The 20,122-nt window shown below is 46.4% G+C and overlaps 1 protein-coding gene across 7 annotated transcripts in view; it reads left to right on the top strand.

The window, feature by feature from the left end:
- The window catches only part of Nav1 (neuron navigator 1), a 253,222-nt gene extending 235,414 nt beyond the window's left edge, over positions 1-17,808 (top strand). For all 7 annotated transcript variants that reach the window (XM_075988067.1, XM_075988064.1, XM_075988062.1 and 4 more), the window contains 13 exons: positions 504-700; positions 899-1,091; positions 1,180-1,348; positions 1,595-1,692; positions 2,461-2,556; positions 2,801-2,960; positions 3,343-3,578; positions 5,323-5,477; positions 5,603-5,674; positions 6,143-6,339; positions 6,951-7,069; positions 8,698-8,895; positions 11,209-17,808. In XM_075988067.1, coding sequence (XP_075844182.1) covers positions 504-700; positions 899-1,091; positions 1,180-1,348; positions 1,595-1,692; positions 2,461-2,556; positions 2,801-2,960; positions 3,343-3,578; positions 5,323-5,477; positions 5,603-5,674; positions 6,143-6,339; positions 6,951-7,069; positions 8,698-8,895; positions 11,209-11,304 — 1,986 coding nt within the window. In that variant the 3' untranslated portion in view covers positions 11,305-17,808. The remainder of the gene's footprint in view (positions 1-503; positions 701-898; positions 1,092-1,179; positions 1,349-1,594; positions 1,693-2,460; positions 2,557-2,800; positions 2,961-3,342; positions 3,579-5,322; positions 5,478-5,602; positions 5,675-6,142; positions 6,340-6,950; positions 7,070-8,697; positions 8,896-11,208) is intronic.
- The last annotated feature ends 2,314 nt before the right edge of the window (positions 17,809-20,122 follow it).

Here is a 20,122-nt window from a genome sequence, read left to right as displayed (position 1 = left end):
ACAAGAAATAGTACATGAAATGAGATCACTTCCTCGTCTTGATTCTCTTAGGACTATATTGTCAGTTTGTAGTTCTGTGAAGTTGTGAAGGGATTAATAGATTCTTTTATAATGTGCCCAAGTCAGAAGGAGCATCCTAAGACCCACAGAGAGTGAGATTCTAGAGTAATCAGCCAATGGAGGAAGTGAAACTGGACTGTTGAGAGGTGTACCATGTGTCGTCTGGGGAGCTTTTTCTGTCATGAGGGGCACAGTTCCTTCCATGAATTCAGCAAGTTCCCCTGACCTATAATGGCAGCAAACCAAGTGGTCCTCTCTTTTGCTCAGTCCTGACTTGTAGATAGCTCCTCTGTCCACATACCACCAGTCAAGTGACAGCTCACAGAATGGGTATAATTACAAGTAAATCCCCTGCCTCCACATCCTCGTCCGGCCCTAAGTCATCCTCCCTGTCCCAGTATAGAGCCTTGACGTCTCCCTCTCCGGAATCTGCTCTCTTCTAGCTTCGAAGTTCCTTCAACAAAGCCTTCAGCATTAAAAAGGGTCCCAAGTCAGCCTCCTCGTACTCTGATATCGAGGAGATTGCCACACCTGACTCCTCAGCCCCATCATCCCCCAAACTACAGCATGGCTCCACAGAGACTGCATCCCCCTCCATCAAGTCCTCCAACTCATCCTCTGTGGGCACTGAGGTCACCGAGTAAGTGCTTTCTCCACCGGCCACCCTGGTAAACGGCTGGCCTTTGCCTGGGCATGTGAGACCCACAGAGGGACCCTTCCTGACAAACCAGAGCGGTGCCAATAGGCAGAAGGAAGCAAGACTATAGGCCAGGCATGTCAGTATCCCCTGCTCTCCAGTGCTTTTCTGGAATCCAGGCTGACTCTTGCTTCCTTACAGGGTCCCTGCTCATTCGGTCCCCCACACTAGACTGTTCCAAGCCAATGAGGAGGAGGAACCGGAGAAGAAAGAGGTATCGGAGCTGCGCTCTGAACTATGGGAGAAAGAAATGAAGCTTACGGATATCCGGTTGGAGGCCCTAAACTCTGCCCACCAGCTAGACCAGCTTCGGGAGACTATGCACAACATGCAGGTGAGTGTCTGGGCAGAGCTGCAGGAGGGGAGAGCGGGGGCCGACATCCGTGCCACCCTGCCACCTGCCCTGTCTCTTCGGCCCACAGTTGGAGGTGGACTTGCTGAAAGCAGAGAATGACCGGCTGAAGGTTGCCCCCGGCCCCTCCTCAGGCTCCACTCCAGGGCAGGTCCCTGGATCGTCTGCTCTGTCATCCCCTCGCCGTTCCCTGGGCCTTGCACTCAGCCATCCCTTCAGTCCCAGTCTCACAGATACAGGTACCTGCTTGGGAAGAGCTTGTGTGGGTAGAAAGAGAAAGGGCGTATTTACATCATGTGCCATGGCATCTTTGGTCCAGGAGGTAATGGCATTGAAACCAAGAAGATCCCATTGTCAGTAAGCACTATGGTTCCCATCTCTTCTTCGTCATAAATAAGGAATCAGTATTTGGAATGGAAAATAACTACAAAGTTTGGGGGAAGGCTGAGTCCTTAAAATCAATTAGTCTTTTTCAACCTGCACAGACCTATCGCCCATGGATGGCATCAGCACCTGTGGCCCTAAGGAAGAAGTAACCCTTCGGGTGGTGGTACGGATGCCACCCCAACACATCATCAAAGGGGTAAGGGCTTCAGGAAGGGCCAGTGTAGGAAGCAGCATGATACAGACAGCCACAGATTTGCACTGTTGCAAAAGCAATGTATGTTTGGTAGAAACTGTACTTGCATTTTGATCTGTTCCTGGGCTAACCCTGTGCAGTATGAAACACTCTCAAGCCCCGGGATGATGACAGGGAGCCACAGCGCCCACCCAGCCACACAACCATGAGAGTAAACAGCAGCAAATGCTCCCGTGGCTTTAGTGTACTGAATGCACTTTGGACTCACAATATTTGAATTCATAATGGTTTTGTTTGTTTGTTTGTTTGTTTTGGTTTTTCGAGACAGGGTTTCTCTGTGGTTTTGGAGCCTGTCCTGGAACTAGCTCTTGTAGACCAGGCTGGTCTCGAACTCACAGAGATCAGCCTGCCACTGCCTCCCGAGTGCTGGGATTAAAGGCGTGCGCCACCACCGCCTGGCCATAATGGTTTTATCATGGGGTGGGAGAAGGAGAACAGGGTCTCATTTAGCTCAGACTGACCTTGAACTTGCTGTGTAGCAGAGGATGACCTAAAATTTTGATTCTCCTGCCTTCACATCCCTCCGTTTGAGAGTCTTATGGGGCTATCACATAAAATAGAGAAGCTGTACTGTCTGTCACACTTTTGAAAAAAAAATTCAGAGCTCTGAATATCCCCAAAACTAGACTCCTAAGCTCCTGAGGCTTTCTGGGATCCCCTTTCTAGTGTCATCTGTGCTGAGGCTCACGTGCCTCAACCTTAACCTTACAGGACTTAAAGCAGCAGGAGTTCCTCTTGGGATGCACCAAGGTCAGTGGCAAGGTGGACTGGAAGATGCTGGATGAAGCTGTTTTCCAAGTGTTCAAGGTAAGGTGATTCCCACCCTCAATGAAGTTGCTCATCTTCTCAAAGGGCATTCAGCCATCCAGGCACTGGGATCCTGGGAACCTTTGATGCTTTATTGAGGGGCCAAAATAGGAAAGTGCACATACCCTATTCCTCCTACGCCTCCTTTCATTGCCTATAATATTTGTTCTTGCGGTTTTTCCGTCTGTAGTTACATCTTTTCAGCGTGCTCACGATCTTCTTGTCCTCCCATTTCTTCTACCAGGACTACATTTCTAAAATGGACCCAGCTTCCACCCTGGGACTAAGCACCGAGTCTATACATGGCTATAGCCTCAGCCATGTGAAACGAGTGTTGGATGCTGAGCCTCCAGAGATGCCCCCTTGCCGCCGAGGTGTCAATAACATATCGGTCTCCCTCAAAGGTCAGTCTTTGTCTCTTGGGGTGAGAGAGTGTGGCGTGGGGGCAGGGAGAAGATCATCGAGTCATGTATCATACGTTCACATAACAAGAAATGACTGAGAAACCCTAATGTGAATGTGCTTAAGGAACAGAAAAAATAAAAAAGACCCAATCTGATGTTTTTGCCAGTCTCGAGCTGCTTCTCTACCCATTCTAAGTCAGAGTGCATCCCTAAAATTGAGATCCGGGCTTTCAAAGCTGGGTTGAGGTGATTCCACTGGAACCCCAAGACAGGTGTTTCTGACTTTTTTCAGTGGACCCCTAAACGGTGAAGGAAAGGTTCTTTGGGTATCTTGCCATCCTCAGAGCTGCTTAAGACTCGTGCTTTCTGGGGTGGGGTGCAGGTCTGAAGGAGAAGTGTGTCGACAGCCTGGTGTTCGAGACGCTCATCCCCAAGCCCATGATGCAGCACTACATAAGCCTTCTGCTCAAGCACCGGCGCCTCGTGCTCTCCGGCCCCAGTGGCACCGGCAAGACCTACTTGACCAATCGGCTGGCTGAGTATCTGGTGGAGCGCTCAGGCCGCGAGGTCACTGATGGCATCGTCAGCACTTTCAATATGCACCAGCAGTCTTGCAAGGTGGGGGCCTCCTGAGACCTCTGCCAGCCTGTGTGGCCTCAGCCTCCCCCAAGCCTTTCCCTGGCCCTCACTCTTTTCCCTTTCCGCGGCTCTGCCCTAATCTTTCCTCTTTCTTCAGTCTTCTTTCCTGCCCTTTCCTTCCCTCTGATATCCCCTTTCTTGTCTTCTCCTCTTCTCCCCTCTCCTCCTGGCCTTTCCTTTCTTTCTTTCCAGGCAGGGTCTTGCTATGAAGGCCAGGCTGGCAATGAACTAGCAGTCTGCCCACCATCCTCTCCTCTGCCCCAGTTGTGTGTGTGTGTGTGTGTGTGTGTGTGTGTGTGTGTGTGTGTGTGTGTGTGTGGTGTTGAGTATTAAGCATTAGGCCTCATGCATGCAGGCAAGCACTCCATAACTGAACTACGTCCTGAGCTCTCTTTTTCCTTTTACACGGGGTGTTTCCCAGGCTGGTAAATGTGCAGTCCTTCTGCCTCAGTCTCCCAAGTAACGAGGATTGCAGGCTGTACCACCAGCCTCAGTTTGCTCTTAGCTTCTTTACCCATAACTTCCTCTTTTGTACTTTCTCTCACCTCTACCTCAGTTCTTCTTTCCCTCCAGCTAACCAAAAGTGAAACGTAGCCTCTTTTCTCTGTACTCTGCCAATGCTGTCTACTATATCATTCTCTTATATCTTCTTCTCCCTACCTTGTTTTTCATTATTACCCATCAGACAATGGGATACAAGGCACAAGTGTTCAGGATTAAGTATTACATGCTATCTCCCCAATGATCTACCTTGAGTATACTCTGGAATGGTACAAGCCTTAGCTATCCCAAGCTGAGGAGGTGGTAGCATTAACTCAATAAAACATCATTTCAGGATAGATACTCCTTACTTGTTGAGGGGGAGATTTAAGATTGCTGCTCAAAGGAGTTTGCTTGAAAGGGGTTTGCGGTGCAGGGGTAGGCGGTGGTGGTGCACGCCTTTAATCCCAGCACTTGGGAGGCAGAGGCAGGTGAATCTCTGTGGGTTCAAGGCCAGCCTGATCTACAAGAGCTAGCTAGTTTCAGGACAGGCTCCAAAGCTACAGAGAAACACTGTGTCAAAAAATAAAAAAGAGAGAGAGGGAGAGAGGTGGGGGGGAGAAAGGGAGGGAGGGAGGGAGGGAGGGGCTGGGGATTTAACTCAGTGATAGAGTGTTTGCATAGCATGTGCAAGGCCCTGGGTGTTCAATCCCCAGCATTTCAATAAATAGAAAAATAGACAGACAGATGATAGGTAGGTAGATAGATAGATAGATAGATAGATAGATAGATAGATAGATAGATAGATAGATGATAGATGGTGGATAGATAGATAGTAGATAGATAGATGATAGGTAGGTAGGCAGATAGATAGATAGATAGATAGATAGATAGATAGATAGATAGATAGATGATGATAGGTAGGTAGGCAGATAGATGATAGGTAGGTAGATAGATAGATAGATAGATAAATGATAGGTAGGTAGGCAGATAGATAGATAGATAGATAGATAGATAGATAGATAGATAGATAGATAGATAGATAGTTGTTTGAGGTCTCTAGGACTGCTGTCAGTCAGTCTGTGGTAATCTGGTTCAGTAATCCAATGTTTAAGTACATCCAACAGGGACAAAGGGCCCCAGGGAAATATGAAATTAACTAAGCTTCTCCAAAAGTCTTGCCAAGGTGTTCCAGGTGTGTCCACTGTCCTGAGTGATGACCCACTGTCTTCATTTATTCCAGGATCTGCAGCTGTACCTCTCCAACCTGGCCAACCAGATAGACCGGGAAACAGGAATTGGGGATGTGCCCTTGGTGATCCTATTGGATGACCTGAGCGAAGCAGGCTCCATCAGTGAGCTGGTTAATGGGGCCCTTACCTGCAAGTACCACAAATGGTAAGCTCAGGACTACTTCCCACACTGGGAAGAAGGGGAAGAACGCAGCCCAGTCTGCCCTGTGAGTTTCCCACTGTGTGTACATGGAGACAGATCTAAGTAAATTCTTCTCCCTTTCTTCCCAGTCCCTATATCATAGGTACCACCAATCAGCCTGTAAAAATGACACCCAACCATGGCTTACACTTAAGCTTCAGGTAAGAATTATATCCCTTCAAGAACCTTCTGGCCGTACCCAGGTGCCTATAAAGAATAATTCAGTCCTGAACTTGTGGGCAGAGGAGCAGTGAGGGGCAACAGGCAGAGCCCTTCAGGCTAGAAAAGGGAAGTAGATGTTTTTGCACGTCAGTTACAGGGTGAAAGAGGACGACTTTGAGGGAAGGGAAGGAACAAAAGCCTAGGAGAAACCCTGGCTGGCTGCTGGATTAAGGACTTTCTTCCTGGTCAAATGAGGCCAGCCAGTCATTTGAGGAGGTCAAAGTTGAAAATCAATTGTGCCCGTCTAGAGCTGCTACCTTACTGCCATCGTCACCTCCTGTCATTTGAGAAGAAGTCAGTGGGCATTAATGGGAGACAGGCAGGAAGAGGGCCAGACTGGCAAGGGATGAACCCTGGCAGTGTCCCCACTGACACTCTGACCCTGTTCTTCCTATCCCTGGTGACAGGATGCTGACTTTCTCTAACAACGTGGAGCCAGCCAATGGCTTTCTGGTCCGTTACCTGCGGAGGAAGTTGGTAGAGTCAGACAGTGACATCAATGCTAACAAGGAAGAGCTGCTTCGGGTGCTGGACTGGGTGCCCAAGCTGTGGTATCACCTCCACACTTTCCTTGAGAAGCACAGCACCTCGGACTTCCTCATTGGTACTGGGGTCCAGCTTCCCCTGGGACTGGAAGCACTTTCCCTTCTTGTATCTTACCCCTTGGAGGGAGGCTCTCTTTGCTTGCTGATGTTGAACCACTTAAGTATATAATCAGCTTTTCCAATGCAGTAGAACTATGAATTGGATAAAAATCACTTCAGACAACGGGAGAATTGCTTGAACCAACTACAAGTTCAAGGCCAGCTTGAGCAACAAATTGAAACCTCCCCTAATCTTAAAAATAGATAGGTTAATTAAATAATAAATGTGCCGAGGGCATAGCTCAATGATAGAACACTTACTTAACATGTGCAAGGCCCTAGGTTAAAAACTAAAGCTATCCTTCCCCTCATCTCTCCTCAGAGTTGGTTAGTAAAGGAAAAGAAGGCGTGCAGGAGGGAATGGAGCTGCTTGCCTTCCTCGTCTCACTTCCTCCTTGTAAACATTATTGGTTAGGCAGACAGCTGTCACCCACTACTCTTGACCGCCTTCCGATTCCCTCTAAGCTTTGGCTGTTACCCCCCCTCTGTGCCCTGCACTAAGGAGTAAAGGAAGCAGGGCAGGGAAGATCAAGGTTCTCAGGCTTCTTCATGGCCACATTGTTTTCCCTAGGCCCTTGCTTCTTTCTGTCCTGCCCCATTGGCATTGAGGACTTCCGGACCTGGTTCATTGACCTGTGGAACAATTCCATCATTCCCTATCTCCAGGAAGGAGCCAAGGATGGGATCAAGGTGAGCCTCGCTCTCTGACTTTACTCGGGATTCTCATTGCTGTCTAACTGTAACTTGTTACCCATCGATGAACCTTTCGCCAGCTTTCCCCTCCTGGTTTCCCCAGCCACTGACAACCACCATGCTCCTTAAATGTCTGTGAGATCCATTTTTAGACACCATATAGGGCTGTGAGCAGATGATACTTACCTTTCTCCTTGCGGCTTACTCCCATGCTGTTGCAAGTGGCAAGACTCCAGTTCTTTTGTGGCTGAATCATCTTCCTCTGTGTATGCAGAGCAGCTTTTCTTTATCCCATCGTCACGTGGGTAATTTCTATCACTCGGCTACATCACTGCTGCACTAACATGGGAGTAAAGATGCCCTTCAAAATAGTGGCCTCATTTCTTCTGAATATATTCCTAGTAGAAAGATTGGCGGGTCATATAGTAGTTCTACTTTAATTTTGAGGAATCTTCATACTGTTTTCCATCATGGGCCTATTAGTTTATGTTCCCACAAACAATCTACAAGGGTTCTTCTACGGTCTCCACATTTGTTATCTATAGTCTTTTAGGGAATTACCATTCTTACTAGGGTAAACTCAACCAATCTTGGTTTTGATTAGCATTTCTACAATGATAGATAGATAGATAGATAGATAGATAGATAGATAGATAGATAATAGGCAGGCAGGCAGCAGGCAGGCAGATAGTTAATCTAGGCCGTGATATGTCACATGTCATAACTCTAGCATTTGGATAAGTGGATAAGGTGGGAGCGTCACAAATTTGATGCCAATCTATACTATATCATGAAACTTTTTAATTAATCAAAAACAAATTTTAAGGTTTAACTGGGCATGTGGCCCATGACTGTAATCTCAGGAAGCTGTGGAAGGGCTGCTGAGTTTAAGGCCAGCCTGAACTACGTAGCAAGCACCAGGACAGCCAGATCCAAATAATAAGACTGTTTTAAAATAAAATTAGCTAGGCACTGTGGTAGCACATGCCTTTAATCCCAGCACTTGCAGTTGGGAGGCAGAGATGGGTAATCTCTGTGAGTTCAAGGCCAGCCTGGTCTATACAAGAAGTTCCAGCTAGCCGGTTGTGGTGGCGCACGCCGGTAGGATTTGCTGAAGGAGGCAGAGGCAGGAGGATCACGAGTTCGAGGCCAGCCTGTAAAAAGATTTAAAAAAAAAAAAGAAAGAAAAAAAGTTCCAGCTATCAAGAGCTATATAGCGAAGCCCTGTCTCTAAACAAACTTTTTTTTTGTCAAGACAGGGTTTCTCTGTGTAGCCCTGGCTGTCCTGGAACTCACTTTGTAGACCAGGCTGGCCTCGAATTCCCTGAGATCCACCTGCCTCTGCCACCTGAGTTCTGGAATTAAAGGCACATGTGCCACCACGCCCAGCCTCTAAACAAACTTTTAAGACAATTTGCTAAATTATCCTCAATTATTCTAGCAGTTTATATCAACTTATTTTCTTTCATGAGAAGTTCAGCTACATAGATCGAAACTTTATGTCTTTGTGCTTGAGGGAGTGTGTTTTTCCAGGGACCATACTTCTTGTGAAACATAGACGAGACAACGTAAGTAAACCTCTGATCTGGTCTTGTCCTTTTATTGAGCACACTTTTCTTCTCCAGGTTCACGGACAGAAAGCTGCTTGGGAAGACCCAGTGGAGTGGGTCCGGGACACTCTGCCCTGGCCATCCGCCCAACAAGACCAATCAAAGCTATACCACTTGCCCCCACCCTCCGTGGGCCCTCACACCATTGCCTCACCTCCAGAGGATAGGACAGTCAAAGACAGCACCCCAAGCTCCCTGGACTCAGACCCTCTGGTGAGTAAAAGTCAATTAAAAAAAAAAAGCCACAGAACTAGTCTAGAACTGAATTCTTACACTCTTCCTGTATGTTCTGATGGGCCTTAGGCATTGAAGAGTTTCAGCAAAGCCAGGACCAAAATGAGGCCAGTGAGGAACTCTGAGCACCAGGATCTTGGCCTGCATCCTGGCTGAAGCTAAATACACAGCCCGGAAAATGTATTCTAGTAAAGACCCAAGTTTCAGGCAGTCTGTGTAAGAATATACACCAAAGAGGGGCTGGAGAGGTGGCTCAGCAGTTACAAGCACTTGCTGCTCTTCCAGAACATCTGAATTCAGTTTTCAGCACCCACATCTAAGCTTAGGACTCCAGTTCCAAGGGGATATGACACAGCTGACCTGTACGGGCACTGCACTCATGTGGACACACCTACATGCAGATACACACACACATAATTAAAAATAATAAAAATTAACCCAGCACTTGGGAGGCAGAGGCAACTGATCTCTATGAGTTCAAGGCCAGCCTGCTCTACAGAATGAGTTCCAGGACAGCCTGGTTACACACAGAGAAACCCTGTCTTGAGAAATCTAAATAAATAAAATTTTAAAATGTAAAAACTATCATCAACTAAAGAAATAGTGTAATAGGTTATACTCCCAGTATAGGCTGGTTGTTCTTCCTACTTCTGCCTCTCCTCTAATATTATTCTGAGACTTCTTCACTAAATGTATTCTGTAAGATGTAAACTAGGAGAAAATATTTACATAGATATAGCCAAAAAATTAGTATCTTATATAAATCAAGTTAAAAGAAGCTTCCAGGACTGGCAAAATGGCTCAGCAGGTAAAAGAATTTGTCCCCGAAGCTGACAGCCAGTTTCAGGCGAGAATGACTCCCAGAAGTTGTGCACTGACCTCCACACGCATGCCATGGCACAGCACAGCTGCATTCACCTGTGGATCGCTCTCTCTCTCTCTCTCTTTTTTTACATTTATTTATTATGTATACAATATTCTGTCTCTGTGTATGCCTGCAGGCCAGAGGAGGGCACCAGACCCCATTACAGATGGTTGTGAGCCACCATGTGGTTGCTGGGAATTGAACCCAGGACCTTTGGAAGAGCAAGCAATGCTCTTAACATCTGAGCCATCTCTCCAGCCCCTCACTCTCTTTTTTCTCTCTCTCTCTCTCTCTCACACACACACTAGTAAATAAGAAATAAGCAAAAATAAGTTATACGAAAAATATAAGCTTCTAAACAAAAGGATGAGCAAGAGATATGAAGAGGCATTTGACTAGAGGAAATACAAGTGACCAATAAAAACATAAGATCTTAACCTATCTAATAATGAGGAAATGCAAATTAAATCAAGGAGCTGCTCTTTTACTTTGGCAATAGACAGAGGATCTGAAGCTCACACATTCATACTGTGCTATGAGGGTATTCATTACCCAAACCATGTTAGAAGATGATCTAGCAGATGGAATGAATTTAACACACAGATCATTTGATCTTGCCTTTGTACCTTTCCAGTAGAAAATAATTCCACTTGAGTCATAATATATTTTTATTTAAATTTTGACTTTATTGAAAACAGCCGTTCTCTATATCAAGACGCTTTGTTTGTTTGTTTGTTTGTTTGTTTGTTTGTTTGTTTGATACGGGGTTTCTCTGTGTAGCTCTGGCTGTCCTGCAACTTGTTTTGTAGACCAAACTGGCCTCTTGAATGCTGGGATTAAAGGCGTGAGCCACCACAGCCCGACATCAAGACACTTTTTAACTAACTAATTGGAAAACTAATTAATAATATAGACAGAAGGCTCACTTAGCTGAAGCTTGAGCTGTAAAACAGAAAAGGGGTGTGCTGAGGTGGTAGATTTGACACAGGGTCTGAGAGCGGCACAGAGTCGAGCTGGTGGGTGTCTACTGCTAGGGATCTAAGAGTCCAGAGCTGACACAGCTCTCCTGTTACTCCAGTATAAGCTGGTATGTATGGATCTGTCATTCCCCGGGGTGCATCTTGACACAGGGGAAGCATTGTTCTTTGGTGTCCTCCACAGCCATGACCCATGACCACTTGTATAGGAAAGGTGTCCCAGGTGATTGTTTATGTGTATGGGTTTGCATCATAAACTCATACACTAAAACGATTGCCACTTCTTCATGAATCACCTCTAAACTCTGTTCTTTGTCAACACCACGGATCAGACTCACAATACAGGGTTTGTAGGGTTGGTTGGTTGGTCAGTTGGTTTGGTTTTGGTTTCCTGGTAGGCAGGACCTAGCTTCCCTTCTCATGGTCACCCATCGCTTTGCCTCTTTTTAGATGGCCATGCTGCTGAAACTTCAAGAAGCTGCCAACTATATTGAGTCACCAGATCGAGAGACTATCCTGGACCCCAACCTGCAGGCAACACTCTGAGGGTCTAGCAGTCACTGTCACCATGGACAGCAGAAGGCTGGCTTCAGCTTCGTTAGCTCTCCTCTCCCCTCTTCTTTCAGAGCTCTGGCTTACCAGCCTTCCCAGGACAGGAGGGAAGATGAGGGCAAGAGGAGGGATGGGTTCTTGGTGCTGAACCTTTGGGAACTTCCTAGTAGGGACTGGAGGGGTGGAGTTTGGGCACTTGTGCCCCTAAATGCATTTACTGGCCTCCTCTCGTGACTTTGGAGAAGAGATGATTCTGGGTCTTTTCTTCAGTTTTTGTTTCCCCTACAAACTCCTGGGCTTTCTGGGGAGGGATTCGAAGACATCGCAAAAGCCGTGCAGCAGTTCCTACCGGTTCTCATGAACACCTGTGAGACAGTCACAGACGGAGAAGTCTAAGGGAGGCAGGAAACTCCACGGATTTTCTTGCAAACCCTTCCCAATTTTATCATCACTGCCAACAACCTTTCCCCAGAGATCTGGCCAGAGCCCAGAAAAAGAAGCATGTGGTTTAACGAAAAAAAAAGAAAAAAAGAAAAAAAATTGTGTAAATCAACCTGTAAGAGGTAAAAAGGCGATGGAAGAGATGAAGCTGGAAAGAGGGGACCCAGTTGCCAAGATGGAAAGAGAGCTGCCAGATCTCACCTTCTGGATGACAAGAGGGGACACTGACAAGATGGCTTCCAATCTAAGATGTCACCAAACCACAGAAGTAACATCACAGCCTTCAGAGACTATGAGCTGCCTTTCTGCCCTCTAATTGAACTTGCATGAAAGTCAATAAACCCAACTTTTTTAATTTTTAATTTTTAAATTTTATTTCTATTTTTTTCCTCCCATCTGCCTATTTATTTGCCCTCTTTCCCTAATTTTCTCACATGTCAATGAGATACTTGGGTTTCCTTCCAGAGAATAGTTTTGCTTTCCAAGTAGGTTTTCTTTGGAGAATTGAATTCCGTATTATTGGTGTAAGTTATATGCCTGCCATGCGACTATCTCTGGCATCCTTGGGGCTTATATGCGACAAGAAACATTGGCTCAGAATGGTAGGAGAAAACCCAGTTTCTCTGATTTTCCTTTTGAGAAAGCACATGTTCTACCTGGAAGCTCCGCTGCCATCCTCTGGCATGATCTACCCTGAGCTTCATCGTGGACTGGAGAAAAACCACAATACTGGAAACACCCGCCTGTCTTAGGGCCTGTTTGGCCACCCACTGCACTATTTGGATGGTAGCCACTTTGCCTGACTGAATGACAATTCCCTCGCTAGCCCTTACTATTTGTTTTTACAGTTGAATAGTCACTTATAAGAAACTGAACAACCATGTGAACTGCTTCAGGTCAGAATAGAAGGCTCAAGGAGTTGTCCTCGGTGGCCAGTATTGATTGGCCTTCCAAAGAGATCCACCACTTGCGCAAGTTGCCCTCTTCGTATTTCTGCAGCCCACGTTCCTTCATTTGACAAGCACTTACGAGTACTTAGCTGTAAACCAGTCACTATGTTTAAAAAATGACAAGATTTGGTCCTTAAGTTCATAGTCTAGAGGGGAATGTTAATCTCCATTAAGTACACCCTCCCCTAATATGGACCTTGAAAATCATCTGAGAAATACAGGTGAATCCCAAGGAGTTAAAAGAAGCCTTTGATTAGATGTCCAATATGTGGTAGGCAGAAAATTGGGAATCCATTTTGATGGAGCCTGAAGAAGTATGGAATCTTGCTTGTCTAGGGTGGGAAACTACTTCGGTCATTTCTGGAAACCAGATGGAACCAGATTCCAGGCTGAGCTGCCTTACGGGCTAATGTCAGCACTCTGCAGTTCAGGAATAGATACGATGAGCCTGGACTTAAGAGTTTGCTCTTCAGAGTCCTAAGTAGCACAAGACTTACCAGGATCTATACCAAGATTCTATAGGCAAACTAACCTGGGCCATTGTTCCACCCAACCGAGGAATCACATGACTCTTAACAGTATATTTTCATTTATGTCTTCAAGATGGTCTGGCTTGTTCCTTTTCCCCCTCGTCCCCCGCAAAAGCTTCTATATTCACCTGGTAGCCCCAGGGATGACAGGGTCCTCTATTCTGGAGACTATTATTGCTATTGCTGCTAATTCCATGAGCTGTGAAGATCCCCAACCAACTCAGCTGCAAAATAAGCAATTCTGTAGTGGGAAAAGGCGGTTTGTCCAAGGATGGTGCTGAAATCATTGCCTTAAGGTCTCTGCTGTGCAGAATGAGAAGGCCCCAGAGCTGGGTGTTTCAACTCGGAAGGAAGGGGAGACTGGATAGGCCTCCTTTGGACATAGGTCTCTTCTGGACCCTATCCGAAGCTCCAGTGCCACGGAAAGGCTCCGACTTCCGCTGACATCCTGATGCTTGAGCCCTTCACTCTCTTCTCTGGTGCTGCCCAGCCAGTGCCTTCCGAAATGGATGTTACTGGCTACTTAAGAAGGAAAGTAGGGAATGCCTTCTTCCGTTTCAACTGCCTCAGACTGCAGAGGGATTGTCTCTGTGGTAACCATGGATACCATCGTGAATTTTCTTTGGGTCTGCAGCAAGTTGACTCTGGAGGCCTCTCATACTATAACTTCATTTCTATTCCTGGGATCCACCACCACCTTCTCTCATTTGACTGCTGCATTTACTTCAGGCCTCAAATAGCTGTCCTCCAGGAAGTGTGTTCCCATCTAGCGAAGTGCTCTTGAAGCCTCTGCTTTCCTTCTGAAGACTGGGACCCTGTTTACAGTTGCACATCTGGGCCCCTCACAGTACCATCTCAAAAAGGGACCGTGGTTCTGTGGCAGTTGCGGAAGGTTGAGCCTCCTCATGGTGCTAATGACCCCTTGGGGTGCTCATCCGGACTTCTAAGAAGCAAAAAGCCTGAGCACCCCCTCACTGCCCAGGAATTCACGGCAAAGAGCAAATCCACAGCGTTCTTTCCAGCCTACACGCTTGCTTCTTGGTTGAGACCAGTGGCACTCCTCAGAAAGGAAGAACTGGGTCCCACAGCTAGACTCTCCATCTCCAGGCACCTTCAGAAGAATCCAACCTCTCTAGTTCTGAATTTGTGCTATTCCCTTCCCCCTCTGACCCCCAATTCCATCCCTCACCAAAGTTGGCTAGTGAAGAACATCAACCTTTGGAGGATCTCAGCTCTGGGAAAGAGGCTAACTAGAATCCCTCGAATTTTGGGATGAAGACCAATAAGTTGTGTTCAATGTGTTCGTTTCTCAGTCCCTGCCTAGGCACTGAAATAAAGTACTAGGTATTAGAGGCTGCTATGGGACCTGATGTCTGTGTATCTCTGTGTTCTATCTTCTGGGGCTTTGTGGAACATTATTATTTTTGATACCTGCTTTCTGGTAACTCTTTGGTGCTTATTTCTGTCTCTGTAAATCTTTACTCCAGTGTCTTCTGTGTAGTCTAATCACCTGGAAGATAGAGGCTGGCAGGGAAGAAGAATGAGATAAAAGACCATGGTCGACCCTACAAGAAAGCCTTTATTGGTTGGTAACCATTTGGGTCTTCAATTACCAACCTACTAACTAGTCTGTCCATACTGATGGGCATAAGACAAAGTAATGATTTTCTCCCCCCCTCCCCCTTTTTTTTTTTTTTTTTTTGTCTTCTGGCTTTTCTAGTTTGCAAGACTTTAAGTGGACTCGACCTACCCATCTCCTTACTTGTAGCTCTCAAAGTCGAGCCACACTATTCAGAGGGATACCGCCCCCCTCCCGTACTCCGAAGATGAGCTCTGTTTCCTGCCATAGTCCAGGAAAGTAGGGGAAGCAGTGGTAGTTTCCACAACACCTGCCATCATCACCCCAGATGGAACCATTCGCGGCCCCAGCGTGTGCACAGGTCACCCTTGCCTCATCAAATGAGGGTCAGTCTTACAAACCAGGAGACAAAAGACTTCAATGATTTTTTTTTAATGACAAAAGGGTTTGGGAGAGGACATTGTGCTAATCACAAGTCTAATACAGGGTTCAGTTAATCTGAAGTAACTCAGACTGTCAGTTACAGCTCCTTATCACACTTTACCCTTTCCGTAGTCTCGGCATTAGCTAAACTGAAGCTAGTGAGTGGACTCCATGAGCCAAGCCCATGGGAAGAGGAAAAATGGCTGTTGCAACAGGTTGGGTAATAGAGATGGATAAGATGGATGTACCAACAGTTATTGGTAACCCGTTTTTTTCCTTCCAGTATTGAGTATTGAACCTAGGGTCTCTCATAAACTCAGCAAGTACTCTGTCACTGAGCTATAGCTCCAGCCCTCACTTCTTTAAAAAGATGGTTTCATTAATGTTGTCCATAACAGCCCCGAATTCACTAAGTATTCCAGGCAAGCTTTGAATTTGATGATCACACACACACACACATTAGCCTCTCAAGTAACTGGCCTGTGTCACTAGGCCCAGCTATAACACACTCTGTAAGAACTATGCATGAGAGTCCCCAGCACGCAGACCATAAGTAGTAAACATGTGTTCCACATGGCCAAAGCCTGAAGACACTGCTTTCCGTGCCTGGATCAGCCTTACCAATCAGCCGTCCTCAGTTAACCTGCTCAGGGAGAACAGGGCCACCTGGCGTACGTGCTCTTGCAGGAGAGAGAGTAAACCGGAAAGCTGTCTAGAAGGAAAGAAAGCAGTTGAACTTTGGAAACCACGGGGAGGGAAAGGCAGTTAAAAATTATACCTGCTTATACTAGTTCATTCCAGTTTGATGTTTTGGCCATTTTCCTTAGTGATTATGTCACAGGGAACATTCTCTGACATGATGTGAGTCCCTGGTCCCTTGGGCCAACCTTTCGTCCCTTAAAGCGGTGGCGCTCGGAGGATGTCTTCAGACCAGCAGGAGCAGCATGTGGGAATGTGTTTAAGGACTAGAATTCCAAGGCTCTAACCCAGGTCTGCCAAGTCAGCTCTAGAGTGGCAGTACCCAGCCATGTTGTAAGGGTGGAGCCAAATCACGGGAGCCCTCACTATGAGATGGCTGATGTTTGAAGACCCCAATAAGAAGAGTCTACAGTCTAATTCAAATGCTCACATTTCAAAGTCACTTTGCTCTTACTTAGGTTTCTGGGAGCTAGTAGTAAAAATATGTGCTTTGGGGTAGAAGTTAGGGAAGGTCTGCATCTTTGCAGCCTCTAGCAGAAAACCCCTGGCCTCTGACATCACTGCCTGGCACACTGTGGGGCTCCGGTGGAACAATCATGTCGGAAGTCTCCTCCACGTTGCTGTTCTGATGGATTCTTTTTCTGATAATAGTATAAGAAAAGTAAAATAAAATCTAATTTACATTCCTATGATAAAATGTTCTCCCTTTAAATGGTGAAGAGTACTGCGGAGTCTGAGAGCTCCACCAGCCCTTCCTTCCCCAAGGCAGCCAACAGCTGAGTGCCAGTATGCCAGAAGGGCCCAGGTCTCTGCTCAGGTCTCAGAGTTCTACACCGTGAAAATAAAGTTTCTAAGTCCTTAGGTTCAACCTTTGCCTCTTCCCATATCAGGACCTAAATATAGAACTACTCAGCAAAGGGAACAAAATAAATACTCTCTAAAAAATTAAAAAAAAATTTTTCAGGAAGAGCTTTGTATATTTCCAAACCTATAAACTAGCTGAAATGGCCATGGAAGAGTTGAGGCTGTTTAGAAGCAGCTTTGTTTCAAGTGTGTCAGCTTTCATCCCCTGTGAGAGCACTTTTGTGGTACTACGTCTCCTGAGCTCGCAGACTAAAGAAGGATAAAGCCCAAGGAGAGCAAGTGTAAAACAGTTGCACTAAAGTCATCCCCTTGCCATCCAGCCAGCCCCGGTCCCCTCGTCCTGCTTCCCTGCCGTTTCTGAGAAGGAAAATAGGAGAAGCAACTCCCACACTGCAGCCAGTTTCTGCTGCTGCTGTGCTCCCTGCCCCCCCCCACACTTCCTAACATTCTTTTGTTTATTGCCTTTAACCAAACAAAATTACAGTGAATTCTAGGTCTTGCTAGCTTCCTTTCCTCCCCCTCCCTATCCTGTTTGACACAGCACTGCTCCTGTAAGAGGCTGTGTTCCTCAAATGCATGGCATTCCTCAGGTGGCAGATGGGCAAGAATGGTCACTTTTTAAAACTTACTGAGTACAAAAATCCCAAACCGTGATATGTGTGTGTCTGTGTGTTTGTCTTATTTCCGTTCCATTTGACCCTCGCCTATTCCAGTCTGTCCCCTTTTATACCTAATGTAGAAAAGGCAAAACCTGAATCTGGAAAGCAAATTGTTGTATATAGTTGCGGTAACAATCATGAAGAGAGCTGGGCTGTCCCCTCAGTGATTCATTTTAAACAAGAAAATTGGTTGAAAATTAAAACCATGCCTTGGCCAGCTGAAATGGCCTTCCTCCATCGCCACAGGGGGCCACCCTTACCTGGGTCCTCTGTCTGTCAGGCATGTCTCCATCTAGCAAAATTCCTCTGTTCTCTGCCATTTGCGTTTCAATAAAGTTATCTCCTGTATTGTCCACTGGTTTTCTAGCTCACTCTCTGCCTGGTTTCTGTGTCTGTTTACCTTACTGCTTGATCTGGAAGGTCACACAACTTGTGGTCATCACCCTAACTCAGAAGCAAAACCCACCTGCCTGTAAGCGTCTGAGCCCAAATGCTGAGCAGGGGTCTTTTGACTTCTTCTTCGGGGCGTGGGAGAACCCCACCTTGTACACTGTGGACAGTTTCTGCCCTAGTGTGCTTTCAGTTGCACATAAACACCATGAGCAGAAGCAACTTGGGGGGTGGGTATTTATCTTACAGGTTAGAGTCAGTCCATGTCAAAGGAAGTCCACGTCAAAGGAAGTCAAGGCAGGACCTCCCTAGGAATGCTGCTTACTGGACTGCTCCCTTGATCTTAAATAGCCAAGGCCCACGTGCCTGGGGACTGCACTAACCACAGTGGGCGAGGTCCAACTAGGTCAATAAGCATTAAAGAAATGGTTTACAAACATGGTCACAGGCTAGTCTGATTCAGTGAATTCTTCAGTTGAGTTCTGGTGACTCCTAGGTTTGTGTTCAGCTAACAGCTGAAGCTAATTATGGCACTTTCCCTCGCCAGAAGTCAAGGCTTCCAATTGGCAGGACGGGAAGTCTCTTGACTTTGAGAATGTACCACCCTCTAGACCAGAGGTTCTCAACCTGTGGGTTGTGACCCCTACTGAGCCAAATGCCCCTTTCCTGGGGTTGCATATCAAATAGTTCATAACATTAACAAAACTACAGTTATGAAATAGTTTTATGGTTGGTGTCACCACAACATGCAGAACTATTAAAGGATCAGAGCATTAGGAAGGTTGAGAACTAGACACTACCTAATTTGGGGGTTGAACAAACATGAACATACCTCAAAGGACAGCTACTCTAATGGAGTTTGGGTTCTTCTGGCCACTGTAAGACAGAAAATAAACCTTACAATCCTCGACTATGGAATTGCAGAGTCAAAACGCACTCATTTTCCCAGAAATACCTGCTCTGTGCTCCAACAGCATACTCATTCCATCCCTTTGGCCACTAGGCGCTTGCCACTCTGCCCTGCATCTTTCATCCCTTGCTCTAATCCCCTCCACTGGCTCTATGGAGTAGTATCTCCATGTTTTGGCCATTTCCTGCAACTTGTCCTTGTTAGCCATATTAAACTACTCTCGTTCTCCCACCCTACCATAATCCCCCTGGGTCTCCAGAAGCACGCTGGGTAAAGTGCCTGCCTCGACACCTAATAACCTGAGTTCACTCTTACATAAAGGTGGCCGAAGACAGACTAAACTGTCCTCTGCCTCTACAGGTGTCCCATGGCATACGCCCATGTATTCGAGCACGGCGTGCACACACACACAAACCTGACACTATAAAATGTTATGTACTTGCGGTATTCATTCTCAGTAGTCACACAAAGAATAAGTCTGGTGCCATGGGTGATGACACATACCTGTAATAGCACTGGAGGAGGTAGAAGCAGAAAGACTGAGATCAGGGAGTTCAAGGCCAGTACCAACTACACAGAAAGTTTGAGGCCCCTCTGTGCCATGTGTGACCCTATCTCCAAACAAATTAACAACAAATAGATAATATTTTTAAAAATCAGTTTATAGCTGCGTAGTGGTGGCACACACCTTTTAATCCCAGCACTCGGGAGACAGAGACAGGAGATCTCAGGAGTTCGAGGCCAGCCTGGTCTGCAGAGTGAGTTCCAGGACAGCCAGGACTACACAAAGAAACCCTGTCTGGGGGGTGGGAGCTACACAGAGAAACCCTGTCTCGAAAAACGAGGAAAAAAAAAACATTCAGTGGAGAGAAATGCTCCTTACATGTAGGTACTCTCCCCTGGACAGTCACTTTCTCATTTGAGATTGGGCTCATGTAAACTGAAAAACTAAGAAACTAAAATTGAGGACTGCCAATTTCACTTCGGTTTCTCCGCATGCCTCCCAGGTATCTTTGGATCTCTAAAAGTAAAAAGTGAACGGACCCAACTGAATCCATGTTTTTAGTTGGGAGGAGGGGTGTTAGTTTAAAATAGGTGCTATTTCTGCTATTTCCCGAAAGCCTTCTGTATCCATTTCCATCCTACTTCTGTGCTAACACGTCTTAAATCTGAGCCTAGAATCAGGTATAACGGCCTTTATTCAAGTGCGCCTGATTTTCAGGACTCCAAACCGTTATGGCATTCTGTGTGCACACACCTCCCCAAAAGCGTTCCTTGCCGGCAGAAGCGCAGTTCGTTCCGGCCGCAGAAGGCGCTGTCTCCGGAGGCAGCAACCTCTCCCCGCCCCCGCCCGCTCCCGCGTGCTT

Source organism: Microtus pennsylvanicus, chromosome 10 (genome assembly GCF_037038515.1).
Source record: "Microtus pennsylvanicus isolate mMicPen1 chromosome 10, mMicPen1.hap1, whole genome shotgun sequence".
In the NCBI taxonomy this organism is placed as follows: Eukaryota; Metazoa; Chordata; class Mammalia; order Rodentia; family Cricetidae; genus Microtus; species Microtus pennsylvanicus.
This window is presented reverse-complemented; position numbering and strand designations above follow the sequence as displayed.